Source organism: Rhinoraja longicauda, chromosome 7, assembly GCF_053455715.1.
Source record: "Rhinoraja longicauda isolate Sanriku21f chromosome 7, sRhiLon1.1, whole genome shotgun sequence".
Taxonomy (NCBI): domain Eukaryota; kingdom Metazoa; phylum Chordata; class Chondrichthyes; order Rajiformes; family Arhynchobatidae; genus Rhinoraja; species Rhinoraja longicauda.
Window position 1 is genome coordinate 8,377,616 of NC_135959.1, and position 23,681 is coordinate 8,401,296.

At 46.1% G+C, this 23,681-nt stretch overlaps 2 protein-coding genes across 2 annotated transcripts in view; both read left to right on the forward strand.

The window, feature by feature from the left end:
• Positions 1 to 1,363: 1,363 nt before the first annotated feature.
• LOC144595453 (P2Y purinoceptor 8-like) lies at positions 1,364 to 12,834 on the forward strand. The gene is made up of 3 exons (XM_078402960.1): positions 1,364 to 1,385; positions 8,082 to 8,214; positions 11,589 to 12,834. Exon 3 carries the CDS (start codon positions 11,658 to 11,660, stop codon positions 12,708 to 12,710), a length of 1,053 nt encoding a protein of 350 aa, XP_078259086.1. The 5' UTR covers positions 1,364 to 1,385; positions 8,082 to 8,214; positions 11,589 to 11,657; the 3' UTR covers positions 12,711 to 12,834.
• An 8,009-nt stretch (positions 12,835 to 20,843) lies between these two features.
• Positions 20,844 to 23,681, forward strand: part of asmtl (acetylserotonin O-methyltransferase-like) — a 125,964-nt gene continuing 123,126 nt past the window's right edge. The window contains exon 1 of the mRNA XM_078402061.1: positions 20,844 to 20,847. The gene's annotated coding sequence lies outside the window, so the exon portion shown is untranslated. The remainder of the gene's footprint in view (positions 20,848 to 23,681) is intronic.

Sequence of the window (23,681 nt, forward strand, 5' to 3'; positions counted from 1 at the left end):
TTTTTTAAAAAAAATGATTTCGTTTTAAAAACCACTGATGACTCTTTGAAAAATCACTAACTCAAGGTTGGGAAAGACCCCAAATTTCTTTTGTGTGTGACGTTTACACAGTTTCAGTGTAAAATAGAGGGAACTAGCCAGTTACTTTATTTCTTGTGAGTTAGTCTAAGGGAAGGTTGATCTTACCAGCTCTCCGTGTCGATGATCATCACTGAACATGGTTACCCTGCACTGGAGGTAAAGACATTGTCCATTTTACCTTCATTGCCTTCAATAGTGCTCAAAGCAAAAGCAGTCAATGATTTAAAAAAGAAATTGGATGTGTAATTGGGCGTCACAGTGGAGCAGCGGTAGAGTTGCTGCCTTACAGCGCCTGAGACCCGGGTTCGATCCTGACTATGGGTGCTGCCTGTACGGAGTTTGTACGTTCTCCCTCTGACCTGCGTGGGTATTCTCCACGATCTCCGCTTACCTCCCACACTCCAAAGACGTACAGGTTTGTAGGTCTATCGGCTTGGTATAACTGTGAAATTGTCCCTCGTGTGTGTAGGACGGTGTTAATGTATGGGGTGATACACTGGAATTTAGAAGGATGAGAGGAGATCTTATCGAAACGTATAAGACTATTAAGGGGTTGGACACGTTGGAGGCACGAAACATGTTCCCAATGTTGGGGGAGTCCAGAACAAGGGGCTACAGTTTAAGAATAAGGGGTAGGCCATTTAGAACTGAGATGATAAAAAACGTTTTCAGTCAGAGAGTTGTGAATCTGTGGAATTCTTTGCCTCAGAAGGCAGTGGAGGCCAATTCTCTGAATGCATTCAAGAGAGAGCTAGATAGAGCTCTTAAGGATAGCGGAGTCAGGGGGTATGGGGAGAAGGCAGGAACGGGGTACTGATTGAGAATGATCAGCCATGATCACATTGAATGGCGGTGCTGACTCGAAGGGCCGAATGGCCTCCTCCTGCACCTATTGTCTATTGTATTGTCTATTGATCGCTGGTTGGCGTGGACTCAGGTGGGCCAAAGGGGCCTGTTTCCCCCGCTGAATCTCTAAACTAAACTAAACTAAACTACTTGGGGGAGGTAAATGGGCAAGGAATGTGAGATGGAATGGGGAGAATGGAACCGAGTGGATTGTTGGACTTGAATAAACCTTCTGTGTTGTAATGGTTCTTGATTATCGCTTGATATCCCACAGAAACACCTTACACTTCATGACCTTCTATAATGCTCTTGGAATGGGAGAAATTAATTTTCAAGATTCAAGCCACGCTTCGTTAAAAGTCATTGACCTGAGGATTTACACTGTTATTCTCTCTCTCTCTGCAGATGCTTCCTGACCCAGTAACTTCTTCCAGCGCTCTCAGCCTTAATTTTGAATCGTGAGTTCCTTTGCTTATTGTCAATATTGTCAGAGCAGTATTACCAGCAGTCCTGCTTATAGTATTATTGAGAATTATGCATTATTCTGCCACTATCTCTAAGGCCAGTCATTACCGCTATATCCAGTCACATTTGAGAAATAGGAGGGGAGACTTATTTAGATTAAAAGTATACGTTATTCAAGAAAATTATATAAGGGTGACACAATCAGTGCGTGTCTTTCATTCCTTGTGCCATCAAACAATATATATAGTCTTACAATGTAATAATACAACGCATGTTTCCAGTTTAATCAATCCACCCGTGAACTATTTGAGATACTGGTACTCAGTGCCACGTATCTCAGTGTCCATCGTAGTGAGACTCTACACTGTGGTCTTTCCCCGTTGAGCCTCAGCATTGTCTCTTCTCCCTTGGAGTGAGTCACTTTAGTTCAGTTCAGCTGAGAGAGACACAGCGTGGAGAAAGGCTCGTCGGCCCACCGGGTCCGCGCCGACCAGCGATGGGCCGAAGAGCCTGTTTCCACGCTGCATCTCTGAACTGAACTGGAGCCAGCCAATTTACAGAAGCCAATTAACCTACAAACCTGCACATCTTTGGTGTGTGGGAGGAAACCGGAGCACCCGGGGCAAACCTATGTGGTCACAGGAGGCATGTGCAAACACCATACAGAGACCATCCATAGTCAGGATGGAACACGGGTCTCTGGCGCTGTAAGGCAGCAACTCTACCGCTGCCTCCACCTTGGTGGCATTCACTTTTGGAAGTCTCTTGTGGAAGTCCTTCTGCAGTTGTACAGGGCCCTAGTGAGACCGCACCTGGAGTACTGTGTGCAGTTTTGGTCTCCAAATTTGAGGAAGGATATTCTTGCTATTGAGGGCGTGCAGCGTAGGTTTACTAGGTTAATTCCCGGAATGGCGGGACTGTCATATGTTGAAAGACTGGAGCGACTAGGCTTGTATACACTGGAATTTAGAAGGATGAGAGGAGATCTTATCGAAACGTATAAGATTATTAAGGGGTTGGACACGTTAGAGGCAGGAAACATGTTCCCAATGTTGGGGGAGTCCAGAACAAGGGGCCACATTTTAAGAATAAGGGGTAGGCCATTTAGAACTGAGATGAGGAAAAACTTTTTCAGTCAGAGAGCTGTGAATCTGTGGAATTCTCTGCCTCAGAAGGCAGTGGAGGCCAGTTCTCTGAATGCATTCAAGAGAGAGCTAGATAGAGCTCTTAAGGATAGTGGAGTCAGGGGGTATGGGGAGAAGTCAGGAACGGGGTACTGATTGAGAATGATCAGCCATAATCACATTGAATGGTGGTGCTGGCTTGAAGGGCCGAATGGCCTCCTCCTGCACCTATTGTCTATTGTCTATTGTGGAACATCGGGAGATTTTGACAGCCCAAGGTACAATTCTTTTTGCTGAGTTGTGCAAAATATGCTGTATCTTTCAGTCAATTCAGTCTTTCAATCAACTCAAAAGTTGCCTTGAATCAGTATAAGATAATCAGTTCTGCACAGGCCTACTGATGTTCAAATGCAAACTTTTTCAAAGATCCAATATTGCCCTAGATACAATCTGTCACAGAGACATACAGTGTAGAAAGGAAGTGCTGGTACCTCTGGTATCTACCCTGGTATATACTGAAGATAGACACAAAGTGCTAGAGTACCTTAAGAGGGCCAGGAAGCATCTCTGGAGAAAAAGAATGGGTGACATTTCTTGTCTGAAGAAGGGTCCCGACCCGAAACGTCACCCATCCTTTTTCCCCAGAGATGCTGCCTGACTTGCTGAGTTACTCCAGCACTTTGTGTCTATCTGCACAGTCATACAGCAGGTAAACAGGCCCTGTGGCCCAACTGATAACATGGATCAGTTCTGGATTTCAGAATTTTCTCGTCTTTGTGGATTTCCCCCTGAATAAATTGCACGTCATTTTGGATGGGAATTTCCCTCCCTGGCTTATCGCCCGCTGGAGGGGAAATTTTGCGCCTTTTTAACTTTAAACTACTTTCATTTTTAAAAACTTTGCTTCTCAAGAGTATTCCTAGTCACCCCATTGTACAATTATCCGTCACACTCTGCGAAGATGCTGATGTTAAACTTCCGTCCAGTAACTAAAGTGAGCAATTCCACAACACCACTCATTGCTGGCATCGTAAGCAGAAACCGAGCACCACGATCAAAATCTTCTAACCCTTTCTTTTACTCTCAAATGTCATCTGCAAACTTCATGTTCTCCAAAGATTGACACCAAATGCTGGAGTAACTCAGCGGGTCAGACGGCATCTCTGGAGAAAAAACGTTTTGGGTCAAGATCCTTCTTTTGGACTCTTTTTCTCCAGAGATGCTGCCTGACCAGCTAAGCTACTCCAGCACTCTGTGCCTATCTTCGGTATAAACCAGCATCTGCATTTCCTTGTTTCTACATTTTGTCTTCTCCAGAGATGCTGCCTGACCCGTTGAGTTAGTCTAGCACTCAGTGTCCTTCCTTGTAAACCAGCATCTCAGTTCCTTGTTTCTTCATATGCCTCTTGTTTGATTTTTTTAAAAATTGGGATTGAGATTTATTGATGATCACCAGCTGGAGGGCAGTGCTGACCTCCCATCTACCTCATTGGAGCCCTTTGAACTATCTTTAATCGGACTCCATCAGATTCAATGTTATATGGAGTTATAGAATCATAGAGACAATAGACAATAGACAATAGGTGCAGGAGTGGGCCATTCGGCCCTTCGAGCCAGCACCACCATTCAATGTGATCATGGCTGATCATTCTCAATCAGTACCCTGTTCCTGCCTTCTCCCCGTACCCCCTGACTCCGCTATCCTTAAGACATACGGCACAGAACAGGCCCTTCGGCCCAGCTTGCCCATGCCGACCAAGGTGCCCTATCTACACCAGACCCACCTGCCAGCGTTTGGCCCATATCTTTCTAAACCTTTCCTAAACATGTCCAAACTCTGTCCAAATGTCTTTTAAATGTTGTTATTGTTATCTTTGCACTAAACATTGTACCCTTTATCCTTTATCTGTGCACTGCGGATAGCATGATTGTATTCATGTGTAGTTTTTTCTTTGACTGGAAAGTAGACAAACAATAGGCAATAGGTGCAGGAGTAGGCCATTCGGCCCTTCGAGCCAGCACCACCATTCACTGTGATCATGGCTGATCATCCACAATCAGTACCCCGTTCCTGCCTGCTCCCCATACCCCCTGACTCCGCTATCTTTAAGAGCTCTATCTAACTCTCTCTTGAAAGCATCCAGATAATCGGCCACCACTGCCTTCTGAGGCAGAGAATTCCACAGATTCACAACTCTCTGGGTGAAAAAGATTTTCCTCATCTCCATTTTAAATGGCCTACCCCTTATTCTTAAAGGGGTGGGCCAAACAAAAGCTTTTCTCCGTACCTCGGTACATGTGACAAGAGTAAACTAAACTAAAGAAGAGCTGAGTAACCTTCCAGCAGTACCATCGGACGAATGTTCAGGAGACGTGAGTTCTCATCCCACTGTGAATTTAAATTCAGCTCAATAAGTCCAAGCACAAAAAAAGGGCTGATAACTCTGAACAAACTTAAATTCAGACGTGTACAGGGAAGGAAATCTACTGACCTAATGTCGTGCGTGGTTTGGCCCAGAAATAACTCCAGACTCGGTGTTATGTGGCTTAGAAAACAACTCGGTGGAATGGCCACGGAAGCTTCCGTGTCCCATTGAGGTGTTACGCGCAGTTCAAGAAGGAAGCTCACTGATCCCAAAGGTGCATATCAACTGCAGCTGGACGGTCTGCAGCTTAGTTTAGAGATACAATGAGGAGAGAGGCCCTTTGGCCCACTGAGTCCGTGCCCACCAGCGATCAACCGCTCACATTAGTGCTTCAAACCACAGCCACATCTATCCCTAACTCTCTGCACCATTCAGTTTAGTTAAGAGATAGAAACATAGAAACATAGAAAATAGGTGCAGGGGGAGGCCATTTGGCCCTTCGAGCCAGAACCGCCATTCATTGTTTTATTCACAAAATGCTGGAGTAACTCAGCAGGTCAGGCAGCATCTCGGGAGAGAAGGAATTTCTCGACCCGAAACGTCACCCATTCCTTCTCTCCCGAGATGCTGCCTGACCTGCTGTTACTCCAGCATTTTGTGAATAAATCGATTTGTACCAGCATCTGCAGCTATTTTCTTATCCCGCCATTCATTGTGATCATGGCTGATCATCTACAATCAGTAATCTGTGCCTGCCTTCACCCCATATCAATAGACAATAGACAATAGACAAAGGTGCAGGAGGAGACCATTCGGCCCTTTGAGCCAGCATTGTGATCATGGCTGATCATCTACAATCAGTAATCTGTGCCTGCCTTCACCCCATATCAATAGACAATAGACAATAGACAATAGGTGCAGGCGGAGGCCATTCGGCCCTTCGAGCCAGCATTGCCATTCATTGTGATCATGGCCGATCATCTACAATCAGTAACCCGTGCCTGCCTTCTCCCCATACCCCTTGATTCTACTAGCCCCGAGAGCTCCATCTAACTCTCTTTTAAATCCATCCAGTGAATTGGCCTCCACTGCCCTCTGTGGCAGAGAATTCCACAAATTCACAACTCTATAGGTGAAAAAGTTTCTCTCACCTCAGTTTTAAATGGCCTCCCCTTTATTCTTAGACTGTGTCCCCTGGTTCTGGACTCCCCCAACATTGGGAACATTTTTCCTGCATCTAGCTTGTCCAGTCCTTTTATAATTTTATATGTCTCTATAAGATCCCCTCTCATCCTTCTAAACTCCAGTGAATACAAGCCTAGTCTTTCCAATCTTTCATCATACGACAGTCCCTCCATCCCAGGGATTAACCTCGTGAACCTACGCTGTACTGCCTCAATCGCAAGGATATCCTTCCTCAAATTAGGAGACCAAAACTGCGCACAATACTCCAGATGTGTCTCACCAGGGCCATGTACAACTGCAGAAGGACTTCTTTCCACGCAGATACAGCGTGGAAGCAGACCCCTTGGCCCACCGGGACCACGCCGACCATCGATCATCCCTTCACACGAGTTCTATGTTATCCCACTTTCTCTTGGGGCATTTTACAGAGGCCAATAAACCTACTAACCCACTCATCTTTGTTGGTTTTAGTTTGGTTTAGTCATAGAGTCATGGATCGTGGAAACCGCCCCTTCGGCCCAACTTGCCCACACCGGCCATTTTGATAATTTTGGTCAAAGTGAAAACCAACATCTTATACAACTGCAACATGACCTCCCAATTTCAATACTCAATGTGTAGGAAGGAACTGCAGATGCTGGTTTAAACCGAAGATAGACACAAAACATATTAGATTATTAAGGGGTTGGACACATTAGAGGCAGGAAACTTGTTCCCAATGTTGGGGAGTCCAGAACCAGGGGCCACAGTTTAAGAATAAGGGGTAGGCCATTTAGAACGGAGATGAGGAAAAACTTTTTCAGTCAGAGAGTTGTAAGTCTGTGGAATTCTCTGCCTCAGAAGGCAGTGGAGGCCAGTTCTCTGAATGCATTCAAGAGAGAGCTGGATAGAGCTCTTAAGGATAGCGGAGTCAGGGGGTATGGGGAGAAGGCAGGAACGGGGTACTGATTGAGAATGATCATATTGAGTGGTGGTGCTGGCTCGAAGGGCCGAATGGCCTCCTCCTGCACCCATTGTCTATTGTCTAAAATGCTGGAGTAACTCAGCGGGACAGGCAGCAACTCTGGAGAGAAGGAATAGGTGACATTTCGGGTCAAGACCCTTCAGACCCTCAATGCTCTGACTGATGAAGGCCAATGTGCCAAAAAAAAGTGCGTTGACTCTGATTCACTTTCCATGGGTGCTGACTGACCAGCTGAGCATTTCCAGCATTTTCTGTTTTTACTGAGCGTGAAGGTTCATAGTGCCTGCAGCACAGGCCAAGCTGTGTGCCTACTTTCACATCCATCCAAACAGGGGAGGCTGATTCATCTAAAAAGTGATACCACCACTTTGAACGCTGATCTGGTAAACATGACCATGTAAAATGAAGATCATTCTGACTGAAAATAACTGAAATTTAAAAAAATGATAGTACGTTCTTTCACTCGTGGGTTAAATATCTACTTGAAGAAAAGTCTCCTTTCTAATTCTAATTCTAATTCTATCATTTTATTTCGTACATGTTAAAAGACATCAATTAAAAAACAAAATAAACAACAAAAAAACCCAGAAGAAATACAAAGAATTTCATCCATTACTTAACGTCTTTACATGTGCGAAAAGGAGTAGGAAGAAGTATGAACTTATTTAATCCTGCCCCCATTCCCTAATCAATATTTATCAAGTATTATCTATAATAACTAATACCTAAAATACATATATAACTACATATATACTGACTCACCCCTCCAATCATATGAATATACCTATTTACACAATAATGTCTATATTAACTGCATCTGATATATATACACACATTAGGCCAATCATATATATACCCGACCATTTACATACAAAATATAAATACAAATATAGTCACCCACCTGTATAACAAGTCAAATATTAATACAAAAATACTCATACACCCTTATATGTTCAGATAGATATACTTATTTAAATAATGATGTGTTATTATATGTAGACCCCTGGTGACTGTTAATCCCCCTCCTCACTGTACCTTTCTGTATTACAGGATCATTGCAATGATTGCTAGGGTGAAGAGTGGTAGGCGGATGAAAGCTACTTAGAAAACAGTGTTACTTGGTCTCTGAAAATTGCAGGAGGTTTGAATTAACACAGTCGCTTGTGAACAGAAAGCGCACAAGGTATGTGTAATATTTTCCAAGATGGCGACTATTTGCTTGCTAGCCACAGAAGCAGATGTGCAATCACATATTACAATCGCTCCACACTCTTAGATTTTCTATTCCTGCAGCAACATTTCTTACTTTAACTATGATGACCCCAGGACTACCCTTGATTGGGCTTTGCTGGCTTCACCTTGCACTGAACGTTGTTCCCTTATCATGTATCGACACACTGCAAATGGATCGATTGTAATCATGTTCTGCCTTTCTGCTGACTGGTTAGCACGCTTTTCACATGACAATAAACTAAACTAGATATTTATTCATCCTTGCAGGGAGGTTTTTGTGAGAACTGATGGGTTGGGGACATCAATTTAGGATACGGAGTAAGAGATTGGAGTAGACTTGCTGTGTGGAGTTTGCACATTCGCCATATGACCGCTTGGGCTTCCTCCCACATCCCACGGAGGTGCGGGTTTGTAGGTTACTCGGCCTCTGTACAATTGGTTCTCTCCAACGGCCCAAAGACCCTGTGCTTGTGTTTTAGTTTAGTTTAGTTTAATTTAGTTTAGAGATACATCGTGGAAACAGGCCCTTCGGCCCACCGAGTCCACGCTGACCTGCGATCCCTGCACACTTACACTATCCTACACACACACCAGGGACAATTTACTATTATACCAAGCCAATTAAGCTACAAATCTGTACATTTTTGGAGTGCGGGAGGAAGCCAGAGATCCCAAAGAAAACCCACTCAGGTCGCGGGGAGAACGAACAAACTCCGTACAGACAAGCACCCATCGTCAGGATCAAACCCAGGTCTCTGGCGCTGTGAGGCAGCAACTCTACCGCTGCGCCACCGTGCCGCCCTGTGTCTTACTCTTCTATGTTCTATGATCTTTGTTCTCTGTTCAGATGACATTCTTTTTACCCCTTTTCTCCACCTAAGCAGTCAGAGGGGAGAACGTGCAAACTCCACACAGACAGTACCTGGGACTCCAACACTGTGGGACTGCAGCTCTACCAGCTGCGCCACTGAGCTGCCCCTTTTCTAATATTTATTCCTTAAGCCACTTCATAAAAACAAAGAAAATAGGTGCAGGAGTAGGCCATTCGGCCCTTCGAGCCTGCACCACCATTCAATATGATCATGGCTGATCATCCAACTCAGTATCCTGTACCTGCCTTCTCTCCATACCCCCTGATCCCTTTAGCCACAAGGGCCACATCTAACTCCCTCTTAAATATAGCCAATGAACTGGCCTCAACTACCTTCTGTGTGAAAAATAACGTTCTCATCTCAGTCCTAAAACACTTCCCCCTTATCCTTAAACTGTGACCCCTTGTTCTGGACTTCCCCAACATCGGGAACAATCTTCCTGCATCTAGCCTGTCCAACCCCTTAAGAATTTTGTAAGTTTCTACAAGATACCCCCTCAATCTTCTAAATTCCAGCGAATACAAGCCGAGTCTATCCAGTCTTTCTTCATATGAAAGTCCTGCCATCCCAGGAATCAATCTGGTGAACCTTCTCTGTACTCCCTCTATGGCAAGAATGCCTTTCCTCAGATTAGGAGACCAAAACTGTACGCAATTTTGGCTGATCTATCTCTCCCTCCTAACCCCATTCTCCTGCCTTCATGCCATAACCTCTAACACCCGTACTAATCAAGAATCTATCTATTTCTGTCATTAAAATATCCACTGACTTGACCTCCACAGCCTTCTGTGGCAAAGAATTCTATAGATTCACCACCCTCTGACTAAAGAAATTTCTCCTCATCTCCTTCCTAAAAGAAGGTCCTTTAATTCTGAGGCTGTGACCTCTAGTCCTGGACTCTCCCACTAGTGGAAACTTCCTCTCCACATCCACTCTATCCAAGCCTTTCACTATTCTGTATGTTTCAATGAGGTCCCCCCCCCTTCATTCTTCTAAACCCCAGCGAGTACAGGCCCAGTACAGGCCTGACAAACGCTCATCATAGGTTAACCTACTCATCCCTGGATGGGGTAGGTTTAGAGGGATACGGGGCAAACGCAGGCAGGTGGGACTAGTGTAGATGGGACACGTTGGTTGGTTGTGGGCAAGTTGGGCCGAAGGGCCTGTTTCCACGCTGCATGACCATGCGACTCTACGCAACGTGACGTAATGCAGAAGGCCTTACGTAAATGTAAACGTTCTGCCTTTTTTAATCTCTTTGTTTGACAGAGGTCTGTTGTCAGGATTGATGACATTCAGAAATGCACAGGCAAGGAAGGTGTGGTGGTTATGGGTGGAGTAACAATGAAAGAAAAAGTTTGCAAATGATAAAATCTGAAACAAATCACAATGAACAGGAAATGTACTGTTCTGGGGAAAGAGACAGGTTCTTTTTTCAGAAATGGCAGATCTGATAGATAGCTCGAAGTTAAACGCACTCATCCAATATGTGTGCCCTAGGTAGCAGACCTGATATTAAAACTCTCCTGGTTCTCCTTATTCGGGGAGGCACAGTGGCTCAGCAGGTGCAGCTTACTGCCTCACATTTCCAGAGACCCGGGTCCGATCCCGTCCTCGAGTGCTGCCCGTGTGGAGTTTGCACGTTCCCCCTGTGACCCTCCAAGTTTCCTCCGGGTGCTCCGATTTCCTCCCGCATCCCAAAGACGTAGGGGTTTACAACCGTCCTCTGTAACCTCCCCCCAGTAAGTAGGGAGTGGATGAGAAAGTGGGATGACGTCAAACTTGTGTGAACGGGTGATCGGTGGTAGGCATGGACACTGTGGGCCGAAGGGCCTGTTTCCATCCTGTATCATTCAATCAATCAATTGATTTATACTTTAGCTGCTCCAGCTCCCACAGCAGACCCTTGTTCATTAGTGATAGGAGCAGAATTAGGCCATTCGGCCCAAAGAGTATATTCTGCCATTCAATCATGGCTGATCTATCTTTCCCTCTCTTGCCCATTCCCCATTCTCCTGCCTTAGACAATAGACAATAGACAATAGACAATAGACAATAGACAATAGACAATAGACAATAGACAATAGACAATAGACAATAGGTGCAGGAGGAGGCCATTCGGCCCTTCGAGCCAGCACCGCCATTCAATGTGATCATGGCTGATCATTCTCAATCAGTACCCCATTCCTGCTTTCTCCCCATACCCCCTGACTCCGCTATCCTTAAGAGCTCTATCTAGCTCTCTCTTGAATGCATTCAGTTTCTGGTCGAGACCCTTCTTCAGGCTGAACTTCCATTAATTGAAGCATGTCTAAAGATCCCAGGCTCATATCATTATTTTTTTTCTCACGTCAGCGTCAGACTATTACTTCTTTTTGATGTGATTAAAGCCAATTATTATTGCCAATTATTAAAGCCAATTATTATTATTATTATTCTTTTCCTTTCGAAGTCAGAAGTGAAATCCATCGAGCCGTGGCTGCGTAGGAGACTCCCGACGACCGTGTCGGTTTACTGTGTCATGGAGGTAAACGGAAATATCTTGGACAATGAAACTCTGGAGATGCTCACAAGCCCGGCCATCAAGAACACTCTTCCTGTCATCTACATCATCGTTGCTATGATCAGTTTGCCCGGGAATGGGTTCTCTCTGTTTCTGCTTTGCAAAACTCAGCCGAAGACACCATCCATCATCTTCATGATCAACCTCACCATCACCGATCTGGTGCTCGGCATCTTCTTGCCCTTCCAGAGCATGTACCATTGGAATGGAAACAACTGGACCTCTGGGCCGAGCATGTGCAGCTTGGTCACGGTGCTGTTCTACGCCAACATGTACTGCTCCATCCTAACCATGACTTGCATTAGCCTGGAGCGTTATTTCGGCGTGGTGCACCCAATGTACTGCACCAGATGGCGGACAAAGAGGTACGCTGTTCTGGTTTGCTTAGGGATGTGGGCAGTGGTCCATATCGCCTTGTTGCCTCTGGAGATGAACGACTTGACTTATAAGGTCGACGCGCTGAATATCACCACGTGCTTCGACATCTTGAAGAAGAATATGCTCCCTTCCAAAGTGGCCTGGGCCGCCTTCCTCTTCACCTTGTTTTTGTTCCTGTTCCTGATTCCCTTTTGCGTCACCGTGTACTGCTACATCCGCATAATCGCCAAGCTGATCAAGACCTCCTCGTACCACGGCTACGAGCAAAAGCGGAGGGCAGTCTGCCTGGCGTTGATCGTGCTCTTGGTGTTCATCACCTGCTTCGCCCCGAACAACTTGATCCTCCTGGCCCACATGATCAAGCGCGTCTTCTACGAGAGGGGCATTTACAGCGCCTACAAGGTCACGCTTACCCTGAGCTGCTTGAACAGCTGCCTGGACCCCTTCATCTATTACTTTGCCTCCAAGGAGTTTCGCAAGAAGCTCAGGGTCTACTTCGGCTTCGGGAGCATCTCGAGTCAAGGAAGTCTAACGGAATACAGAAGGGAGAGCATCCTCTCCATGAGATCGGGGCTGCAGCAGCACAAACTGGAGGCACAAATCTCACTGACTAGCGCAAATGGAAAGGCGTAGGCCAACGGGTGCCAGAAGAAACAGCTGTTGTGGCGCCAATCCCCAGGTCAAATTAACCTGATGGAAGTATATTACTTGGCCTGGTCGACAACTTTAGATATCGATAATGAAACTAACCAATGCTGCAAATGAGTCTTCATCCAACTTCTGGTGGCTGGGAAATGGACGAATTCCAAAGATAGATGTCTACGGTTACGACCATCAGAGGCAGGGACAGAATTAGGCCATTCGGCCCATCCGGTCTGCTCCGCCATCCGATCATGGAAGATCCACGATCAACTGTTAATTCCCAGATTTGACGTATATTCGAACACGATGAATGGAGTCGACTCGTCAATTCGCACTCAAGGCTCCTGCTCAGTGGCAGCTGTGATTGAGAGACTAACTCATGGGAGACAGAGCTTCGGAGAAAGGAGATTTTGCAAAGATAATCTGCAGCGTTTCCGGAGAGAAACTGGAAGAAAAGTCCACAAACAAACACATCTTGGGCTCGCTGGTCGCAGTTCTGGATCACAAAGTTGGCCCACTCTGATGTGGGGGGGGGGGGGGGGGAGGGAGGCTTGGATTGTCAGTTCTGAAAATTGCACCAAGGTTTTTGGAAAGGGCTCATGGAACTTCACCTTCCCCTCTTTTGGTGTGTCGTTTTCTTCCTGCGTTTTTGATCAGATGTCAAACAACTCCCTGCACCCTCTGAGTTACTCCAGCATTTTTGTATCAAACATCCGTGAGGTTTTGCTCTTTGTCGCACACCGGTTTTTAAGATATCTTTCGGCACATATTTTAAACACGGTAATCAAATAGCCCCTTGCTTTCCCTCTCTCTCTCCATCCCCCCCCCCCCCCTTCCCAGTTCTCCCACCAGTCTTACTGTCTCCGACTACATTCTCTCTCTGTCCCGCCCACTCCCCTGACTGATTCAGTCTGAAGAAGGGTCTCGACCCGAAACGCCGCCCATTCCTTCTCTCCAGAGATGCTGCCTGTCCCGCTGAGTTACTCCGGCATTCTGTGTCTACCTACTACGTACATTTCATTCGCTGCTTTATGAAGGTGAATGTTTATTGTTGCTCCACCTTGATGTAAAAATCTCTTCAGATAAAGAATATTTGTAGACAGGGAAAGTAATAATTATGTTGTCGGTTACCTCTCTTGAACAGAGGTGGTCAAGAGAAGATCAGAAAGATTTGTTCAGAGTCACGATGAGTCGGTGGACATCAAGCGATGTTGTTCTCATCTCCAGAGGAGGTTTACGATAATGATCCCAGGGATGATCGGTTTAGCGTATGATAAGCATTTGACAGCTACTGGGCCTGTACTCACTGGAGTTTAGGATGAGGGGGGGGGGGGGATGGGGGGGGCTCATTGAAACTTACCAAATAGTGAAAGGCCTGGATAGAGTGGGTGAGGAGAGGAAGTTTCCACTAGTGGGAGAGTCTTGGACCAGAGGGCACAGTCACAGAATAAAAGGATGCAGGAGCAGAGAGTGTTCCGATAGGATTCGCTAGAGTGAGTCACGAAAAGAGACAGCAAGACAAATGGATTGAAATTTGGATGACATAGATTGCAATGAGTGTTTTGAAGGAGGAGGAAGAGGAAGAGAAAGAGAGAGTGGAGATTTTTGGGGAGAATATTCGAGAGTTTAGACTGCTCCTAGTTTTGATAATCAGGAATGTCCACAAGACCAGTTCAGGAGCAACCCAGAGATCCTGGTAAGTTCTGTGATAGAAATGGAAGTTATGAAGACATCTTATTGCTAGCAAGGGGGAACCAAATGTGAGACATTATCAGGTCAGGAGTCTACAGATTGAGAAGGGAAGGTTGACATTAGCTATGGTTCGCTGCAATTGAATAATCTACCAAGACCTGACATGATTTTTTTCATGTGGAAAGATGACCAGAAATGAGTTACATGAAACCTGCTGGTGCCTCTGAAACCAACAAAATATCACTACGCTAAGTAGAAGTGGGAATGGAAGTGAAGAAACAACCTAGTGATGAAAAGATCACCTTTCTCAATGCACTTTTTGTCACCTGTTCCCACTTTACCCTCCACTGCGCAGTTTATCTGGACTTTATCATCTAAGCAGGCTAGATACTAAAACTAACTGAATGTGCAGGAAGGAGCTGCAGATGCTGGTTTAAACCAAAGATAGACACAAAAAGCTGGAGTAACTCAGCGGGACAGGCAGCATCTCTGGAGAGAAGGAATGGGTGACGTTTTGGGTCGAGACCCTTCTTCAGACCCTTCTACACACACCAACCCACATCAGAACTTCTAGGAGCAGAATTAGGCCATTCGGCCCATCAAGTCTACTCTGCCATTCAATCATGCCTGATCTATCTTTCCCTCTCAACCCCATTCTCCTGCCTTCGCCCCATTACCACTGACACCCTCACTAATTAAATTGACTAATTTTACTACAATAAACAAATTTACTACACCCTTACCAATTAAATGTTATCCAACATGCAACAACTTCCAACTTACATATGTTTTAATTATATATATATATTACGCTTAATATTGGTAATACTAATATTGCTAATATTAGTAATAATATTCTACCACACATATAATTCACTTTACAATGCTCCCTTTATCCCATCAATGCTGAAGATATGGCAACATGGAAAGGAAAAACATTCTCATTGAAAACAATTTAAAAAATTGCTAATAACAAATGTTGTAATTGAGGCAGTGATAGAGTTGCTGCCTTACAGCTCCTGAGACCCAGGTTCGATCCTGACTACAGGTGCTGTCTGTACGGAGTTTGTACATTCTCCCCATGACCTGCATGGGTTTTTCACTGGGTGCTCCGGTTTCCTCTCACACTCCAGACTTGCGGGTTTGGAGGTTAATTGGCTTCAGTAAAATTGTAAATTGTCCCTAGAGCGTGTAGGATAGTGTTGGTGTGCGGGGATCGCTGGTCGGTGCGGAATCGGTGGGCTGAAGGGCCTGTTTCAGCACTGTATCTCTTGTAGTGGCCTGGACATGGCCAGAAATAGGCTGGACGCCAGGCAGGTTTTGAATGTTCTTTAATGCAGGTTGTGAGCATCCACTCACAACGAGTACCACCGAAGGGGTGAACTCTCCCCAAAAAGCCCTGGGTAAAAACCCCGTAGCCTAACTAAACTAAACGAAACGAAACACTAGAAGCTTCAGATTGTCATGTGACCGGAATTGTTTTTAAAAAGGAAATTCTGTCTTAATCTTGATCTGAACCACTAATGTGTTTATCCTTCTGCTTCGCTTGTGGAAATAAAAATCTCATATCTGCCAACATAAAGCGACTGAGGTGACATGTTTGGATTTGGGTCACTGTACGCATTAGCAAGGGAAGCAGGCAGGTTATGCCGTCCGCTATCTCCCGGCTGTTGTATGGAGCTAAAAGGGATCAAAGTGGGCGATGATCAAAGGGGATTGTTATTTCAGTAGGTAGGAAAGCAAAACTTAACTTGGTTGCAAGACATTTCTGCAGTATCGTTTAGAGTCTGGTCCATTATATTCAAGTCGTAGGCTAAAGTGCCCTTCATAGAAAAAACACCGCCCGACACCAACCACAAATTTGGCATTGTTTGCTCAGAAATAGGGATAGATTAAAAAACTGCATGGCGTCATAGAGTTATACATCGTGGAAACAGGCCCTTCCACCATCTCGCCCACACCGACCAACATGTCCCATCTGCACTAGTCCACCTGCCTGCGTTTGGCCCATATCCCTCTAAACCTGTCCTATCCATGTACCTGTCCAAATGTTTCTTAAACGTTGGGATAGTCCCAGCCGCAACTACCTCCTCTGGCAGCTCGTTCCATACACCCTCCACCCTCTGTGCCAAAATGTTACGCTCAGGTTCCTATTACTACTCCCCCCACCCCCCCCCCCCCCCCCCCCCCTCACCTTAAACTTATGTCCTCTGGTTCTCGATTCCCTTACCCTGGACAAGAGACCCTGTCTGAAGAAGAGTCTCGACCCGAAACGTCAACCCTTCCTATTCTCCTGAGATGCTGCTTGACCTGCTGAGTTACTCCAGCATTTTGTGAAATAAATACCTTCGATTTGTACCAGCATTTGCAGTTATTTTCTTACTCTTACTGTACATCTATATGATCTATTCCTCTCATGATTTTGCACACTTATGTATTGAAACACAATATTTCTACATGTGTTTCTGCCTAGTATGGATGAGGAAGACTTGCTTGCAGATACTGATTTATAAAGTCGGCATAAGCCTAAGGGAATTATTTCAATGATACCAGGAGTAAGTGGGTTAACATATGATCAGCGTTTGAAGGCACTGGGCCTGTACTCGCTGGAGTTTAGAAGGATGAGTTGGGACATCATTGAAACTTACCAAATAGTGAAAGGCCTGGATGGAGTGGATGTGGAGAGGATGTTTCCACTAGTGGGAGAGTCTAGGACCAGAGGCCATCGAATAAAAGGGCGTATCTTTAGAAAGAATATGAGGAGGAATTTCTTAGTCAGAGAGTGGTGAATCTGTGAAATTCATAGCCGCAGACTGCTGTGGCTAAGTCAATGGACATTTTTAAAGCAGAGATTGACAGGTTTTTTGATTAGTAAGGATGTCAAGTATGGGGAGAAGGCAGTAAAATGGGGTTGAGAGAGAAAGATAGATCATTAATGATTGAATGGCGGAGTAGACATGAAGGCCCGAATGGTCCAATTCTGCTTCTAGAAACATATGAACATATGAATTATCCACCTTTCCCCGTCAATGTTACATCCGATTACCTCCATTAACCAACCTGAGAACATGGGAAAAAGACCACAAAGTGCTGGAGTAACTCAGATGATCATTTTGGGTCGAACCCATCTTCAGACAAGAACATACTCCATACATTTTAAGGATCTCCAAATAAAGATTCTATTTTAAACTTTGAACAGCTTTGAAATCCTGATATGTTGACTCGCTCCATCTATTTTGTGTGAAGTAATCTTCCCCAAACCAATGAAACTCGTACAAATTGGGAGCCAATGTCTCCCTTTGATCGGCTCTGTTTACAAAGGGAATATGCAGAGCAATTCTGATACATTATTGCATAGGAGAGAGCTGCAAATGCTGATTTACACAGAAGATAGACATAAAATGCTGGAGTAACTCAGCGGGTCAGGCTGCGAAGAATCATGGAGTCATACAGTGTGGAAACAGACCCTTCGGCTTAACTTGCCCACAACGACCAACATGTCCCATCCACACCAGTCCCACCTGCCTGCGTTTGGCCCATCAGCATCTCCAGAGGAAAGGAATAGGCGAATTTTGGATCGGAACCCTTCAGATGGAAAGCAATGGTGGGGGGGTGGGGGGGGGGGGTATACAGGGGAGGGGAAAGGATGAGTTCTGGCCCTTTCTTGCATGCAGTTTATTCTTCCCCCCCACCCCCGACCTCTACTTTCAGTCTGAAGAAGGGTTCCGACCCTAAAGATCACTTACTTGGTTTCTCCAGAGATGCTACCTGACCCACTGAGTTACTTCACCATTTTGTGTCTATCTCACATACATTATTAATATTTATGAAGAACTGTATATAGTTTGGAAGGAAGATCAATGACAGGGTGAACAGGAAGGGCTGAATGGACACTTGGTTCCTCCTGTGTTCTTACATTATCTTTCATTTATTAATAGTTTGCTTATTTTGTATTGTGTCTATGCATTACATTCTGACTGTTGGTGACTGTCAATGCTGCTTCAATTATGTTTATGTCTCATGTATCATATCAATTGTATAGATGATGTTTTGATATTATTGAAATAAGGCTGAGTTTGTGTTTTTTAAATTTATGTCATTAATAAAAGGACAATGGAGTAAACCGAAAGATCAGAAAAATAAGAGCAGAATCTGTCTCTGGTTTTATGTCTCTACTAGACCAAGTGGACCCGTTGGGCCCAAACCTCTCCTGCATTGGTGCAGCACCCTCTCCTTCCCCCCCCCCTCCCTCCCCCCTCCCTCACCCTACCCCCCCTCCCCCTCCCCTCCCCCCCTCCCTCCCCCTCCCCTCCCCCTCCCCCCCCACTCCATCCCCTCAACCCCCCTTATCCTCCCTCCTCACCCCTCCCTCCCTAGGAGATAAATTTACACTTTAAAATGTGAATAACATTAAAAATATAACACCGATTTCAATGAAACTTCTTCCATTAGCACCAAAGGGACGGTGGTGAGTAAAGTGGGCCTAAAATTGTCGCGCTATCGTGTACCATTTTGGCTGTAGTTCAGGAACGTACAAACAAACAAACGAGGGTTTTAGTATATAGATATTTTTCAAATTCTCCCTCCATTGGTTATGGGGTTTATACAGCATGGAAACTGGCCTTTCGGCCCAACTCATCCATGCCGACCAAGATGTCCTATCTTAGCTGTTCCCATTTGTCCAAGCTTGGCCTCTTATCCCTCTAAACTAGACTTTAGACTTTCCAGATACAGCATGGAAACGGACCATTCGGCCCATCGAGTCCGCACCGACCAGCGATCACCCCGTACACTAACAGTATCCTACGCACCAGGGACAAATTTACAATTTACAGAACCCACTTACCCTACAAACCCTGTACATCTTTGGGGTGAGGGAGGAAACCGGACACCCGGAGAAACACAGAAACATAGACAATAGGTGCAGGAGGAGGCCATTTGGCTCTTCGAGCCAGCAGCGCCATTCATCGTGATCATGGCTGATCATCCACAGTCAGTACCCTGTGCCTGCCTTCTCCCCATATCTCTTGGTTCCGCTAGCCCCGAGAGCTCTATCTAACTCTCTTTTAAATTCATCCAGTGAATTGGCCTCCGCTGCCTTCTGTGGCAGAGAATTCCACAAATTCGCGACTCTCTGGGTGAAAAAGTCTCTTAGACAATAGACAATAGACAATAGGTGCAGGAGGAGGCCATTCGGCCTTTCGAGCCAGCACCACCATTCAATGTGATCATGGCTGATCATTCCCAATCAGTACCCCATTCCTGTCTTCTCCCCATGCCCCCTGACTCCGCGATCCTTAAGAGCTCTATCCAGCTCTCTCTTGAATGCATTCAGAGAATTGGCCTCCACTGCCTTCTGTGGCAGAGGACGCCACAAATTCATGACTCTCTGGGTGAAAAAGTTTCTTCTCACCTCATCTATTTTTAAATGGCCTCCCCTTTGTTCTTAGACTGTGTGGCCCCCTGCTGGGAAAACCCACGCGGGTCCCAGGGAGAACGTACCCAAACTCTGTACAGACAGCAGCCGGAGTCGGGATTGAACCCGGGGTCTCTGGCGCTGTGAGGCGGCAACTCCACCGCTGCGCCACCGTGCAGGATCTCACAGATCATTTTATGTGGGCGGATGAAAGGGAATTGATGGAGTGCTTTGTCAGTGAGATCTGGCCACCTGCTGAGGTTGCAGAGGATGTGAGGGCCGAGGCAGGCACAATGCCAACTGCTCAAACCACAGGATGTAATGAATCAGCAACATTAGCCCACATTACCTGATCCGTTTTGCTTACTATCCAACGGTATGAACATTGAATTAGATTTTTAGATTTAGAGACACAGGGCGGAAACAGGCCCTTCGGCCCTCCGGGTCCGCGCCGCCCAGCGATCCCCGCACATTAACACTATCCTGCACACCCTAGGGACAATTTTTATTTTTACATTTGCACAGCCAATTAACCTACATACCTGTACGTCTTTGGAGTGTGGGAGGAAACCGAAGATCTCGGAGAAAACCCACGCAGGTCATGGGGAGAACTTACAAACTCCGTACAGACGGCGCCCGTAGTCAGGATCGAACCTGAGTCTCCGGCGCTGCATTCGCTGTAAGGCAGCCACTCTACCGCTGCGCCACCATGCCGCCCACAATTCTCCCATCTTAGGTAACTGCATAACGCTCTCTCTGTCTTCTTTCCCGATATAACTCCCCTCCTCTTCTTCCCGCCCCCCCCCCCCTTGTGCCACACCTGGACTACCACCTGTTTTTCCCTTCCCCCTCCTTTTCCACCTACATTCCTTCCTCCAGCTTCACAATTTGCAGCTCTGCAATCCTTTTGTCTCACACATTCTGTCTTTTCATCTCTGCTCTTTGTCCAACCATCTGCCTTATAGCCCCCCTCCCCCCCCCCCCCTCCCACCCTAGTCATCGTACTAGTTTCACTGTTGTCCTGTTGAGTTTCACAGTCGGTGTAACTCGTTACCACCTTCTCCACAGCCAACAATTGACCATTGTGGGCTCAACCTTTCCTTGATCATCGTTGCTTTTTGCGTGGCTTTCTTTTATTTGTTCCATGTACCTTCTATATCTCTCGTTTCCCTCTCCCCTGACAATGAAGAAGGGTCTTGAACTGAAACGTCACCTATTCCTTTTCTCCAGAGATGTTGCCTGACCCGCTGAGTTACTCCAGCTTTTTGTGTCTATCTTTGGTGTGAACCAACATCTGCAGTTCCTTCCTACACTGTTGATCTATTACTACAACTTTGTCCTGCCCCTCCTCTGTCCCAGATTTTTCTACCCCCCCCTTCCCCCCACCTCCCAAGAATCAGTCTGAAGAAGGGTCTCGACCCGACACGTTGGCTATCTATGTTTTCCTTAGATGCTGCCTGATGCACTGAGCTATTCCACCACTGTATCTTCACAAGTTCACAAGTTATAGGAGTAGAATTAGGCCATTTGGTCCATCGAGTCTACTCCGCTATTCAATCATGGCTGATCTCTGCCTCTCAAACCCATTTCCCCATTACCCTTGACACCCTTTTTAATCGAGAATATGTCTATCTCTGCCTTAAAAATATCCACTGACTTGGCCTCCACAGCCCTCTGTGGCAATCAGTTCCACAGATTAACTACCCTCTGACTAAAGAAGTTCCTCCTCACCTCCTTTCTGAAAGAGCGCCCTTTAATTCTGAGGCTTTGACCTCTGGTCCTAGACTCTCCCACCAGTGGAAACGTCCTTTCCACATCCACTCTATCTATGCCTTTCATTATTCTGTAAGTTTCAATGAGGTCCCCCCCTTACCCTCCAGTGAGTACAGGCCCAGTGCTGTCAACCGCTCATCGTATGCCAACCCACTCATTTCTGGAATCATTCTTGTAAACCTCCTCTGGACCCTCTCCAGAGCCAGCACATCCTTCCTCAGATATGGGGCCCAAATTTGCTCGCAGTACTCCAAATGCGGCCTGACCAGCGCCTTATAGAGCCTCAGCATTACATCCCTGTTTCGTCTCTGTCCTCTCCTGCTTCTTACATTGCATCCATTGCAGAGAGCTGAACAGTTCTACTGCATGCTCCTCTGCACAAGAGGATCTGTATGTTTCATTTTTCCTAACTGGGAGAAAGATTTAATAAGAATCTGGGGGGTAACTTAATATCTGAGGTTTTCAACACTCCCCTCCATAGATGGTTGCAGGGAACTGAGAACTTTATTTTCCGACAACCCATATTTCATAATTGTTTCCTCCTTGCACGGATGATCATGCAAATTGGCCAACATTTCCTGTGTGTTTCAATTGCTGAACTCGATGCTAACGCACTCAGCGGGCCATTAATTGGATTGAATAATTGAATAACTTTTATTAGCCAAGTATGTATACATACGAGGAATTTGCCTTGGTGCTTTGCTCACAAGTAACAACATGACATACAGTAACCAATTAAAAGTAAAACATTAATAATTTAAACATGTGAAGAATGAAATAAAATACCAGAGCAAAAGGAGGCTACAGACTTTTGGCTGTTGAGTAGAGCTACTGCTCATGGGAAAAAAAGCTGTTTTTATGTCTGTCTGTGGCTGCTTTGACAGTCCGGAGTTGCCTTCCAGACAGAAGTGCTTCAAAGAGTTTGTGGCCAGGGTGAGAGGGGTCAGAGATGATCTTGCCCGCTCGCTTCCTGGCCCTTGCAGTGTACAGTTCGTCAATGGGGGGAAGGTTGCAGCCAACAACCTTCTCGGCTGATCGAAAGATGTGCTGCAGCCTCCGGATGTCATGCTTGGTGGCTGAGCCAAACCAGACCATGATGGAGAAGCTGAGGACAGACTCTATGATGGCAGTATAAAACTGGACCATCATTGCCTGTGGCAGATTGTGTTTCCTCAGTTGCCGCAGGAAGTACATCCTCTGTTGGGCCTTTTTGACTGTGGAGTAGATGGTGGACCCCCATTTAAGGTCCCTGGAGATGATGGTTCCAAGGAACTTAAATGACTCCACAGATGTGACTGTGGTGTTGTTGATGGTGAGTGGGGGGAGGGGAGGGGGAGCTCTCCTAAAGTCCACGATTAGTTCCACTGTCTTAAGAGCATGGAGCTCCAGGTTGTTGCGATGGCACCAGGCGCAGCGGTAGAGTTGCTGCCTTACAGCGCTTACAGCGCCAGAGACCCGGGTTCGATCCCAACAGCGGGTGCTGTCAGAACAGAGTTTGTACGTTCTCCCCGTGACCTGTGTGGGTTTTCTCCGAGATCTTCGGTTTCCTCCCACACTCTAAAGACGTTGGTTAATATTGGTATAAATGCAAATTGTCCCTCGTGTGGGAGGAGGCTGGATAGTGTTAATGTGCGGTGATCGCTGGTCGATCGCTGGTCGACGCGAACTTGGTGGGCCGAAGGGCCTGTTTCCGCACTGTATCTCTAAACTAAACTAAACTAAACTAAGCAGCCCACCGAGTCTTTAATTTAGTTTAGTTTAGAGATACAGCGCGGAAACAGGCCCTTCATCCCACCGGGTCCACGCCGACCTGCGATCCCCGCACACTAACACTATCCTACGCACACTAAGGACGATCTTTACATTGACCAAGCCAATTAACCTACATAGCTGTACGTCTTTGGAGTGTGGGAGGAAACCGAAGATCTCGGAGAAAACCCACGCAGGTCACGGGGAGAACGTGCAAACTCCGTACAGACAGCACCCGTAGTCAGGATCGAACCCGGGTCTCCGGCGCTGCATTCGCTGTAAGGCAGCAACTCTACCTCTGCGCCACCGTGCCGCAGGGTCCATATGCGAGA

Coding starts and splice junctions, on each gene's coding strand:
- LOC144595453 (XM_078402960.1), top strand. CDS start 11,658: ATGGAGGTAAACGGAAATATCTTGGACAATGAAACTCTGGAGATGCTC.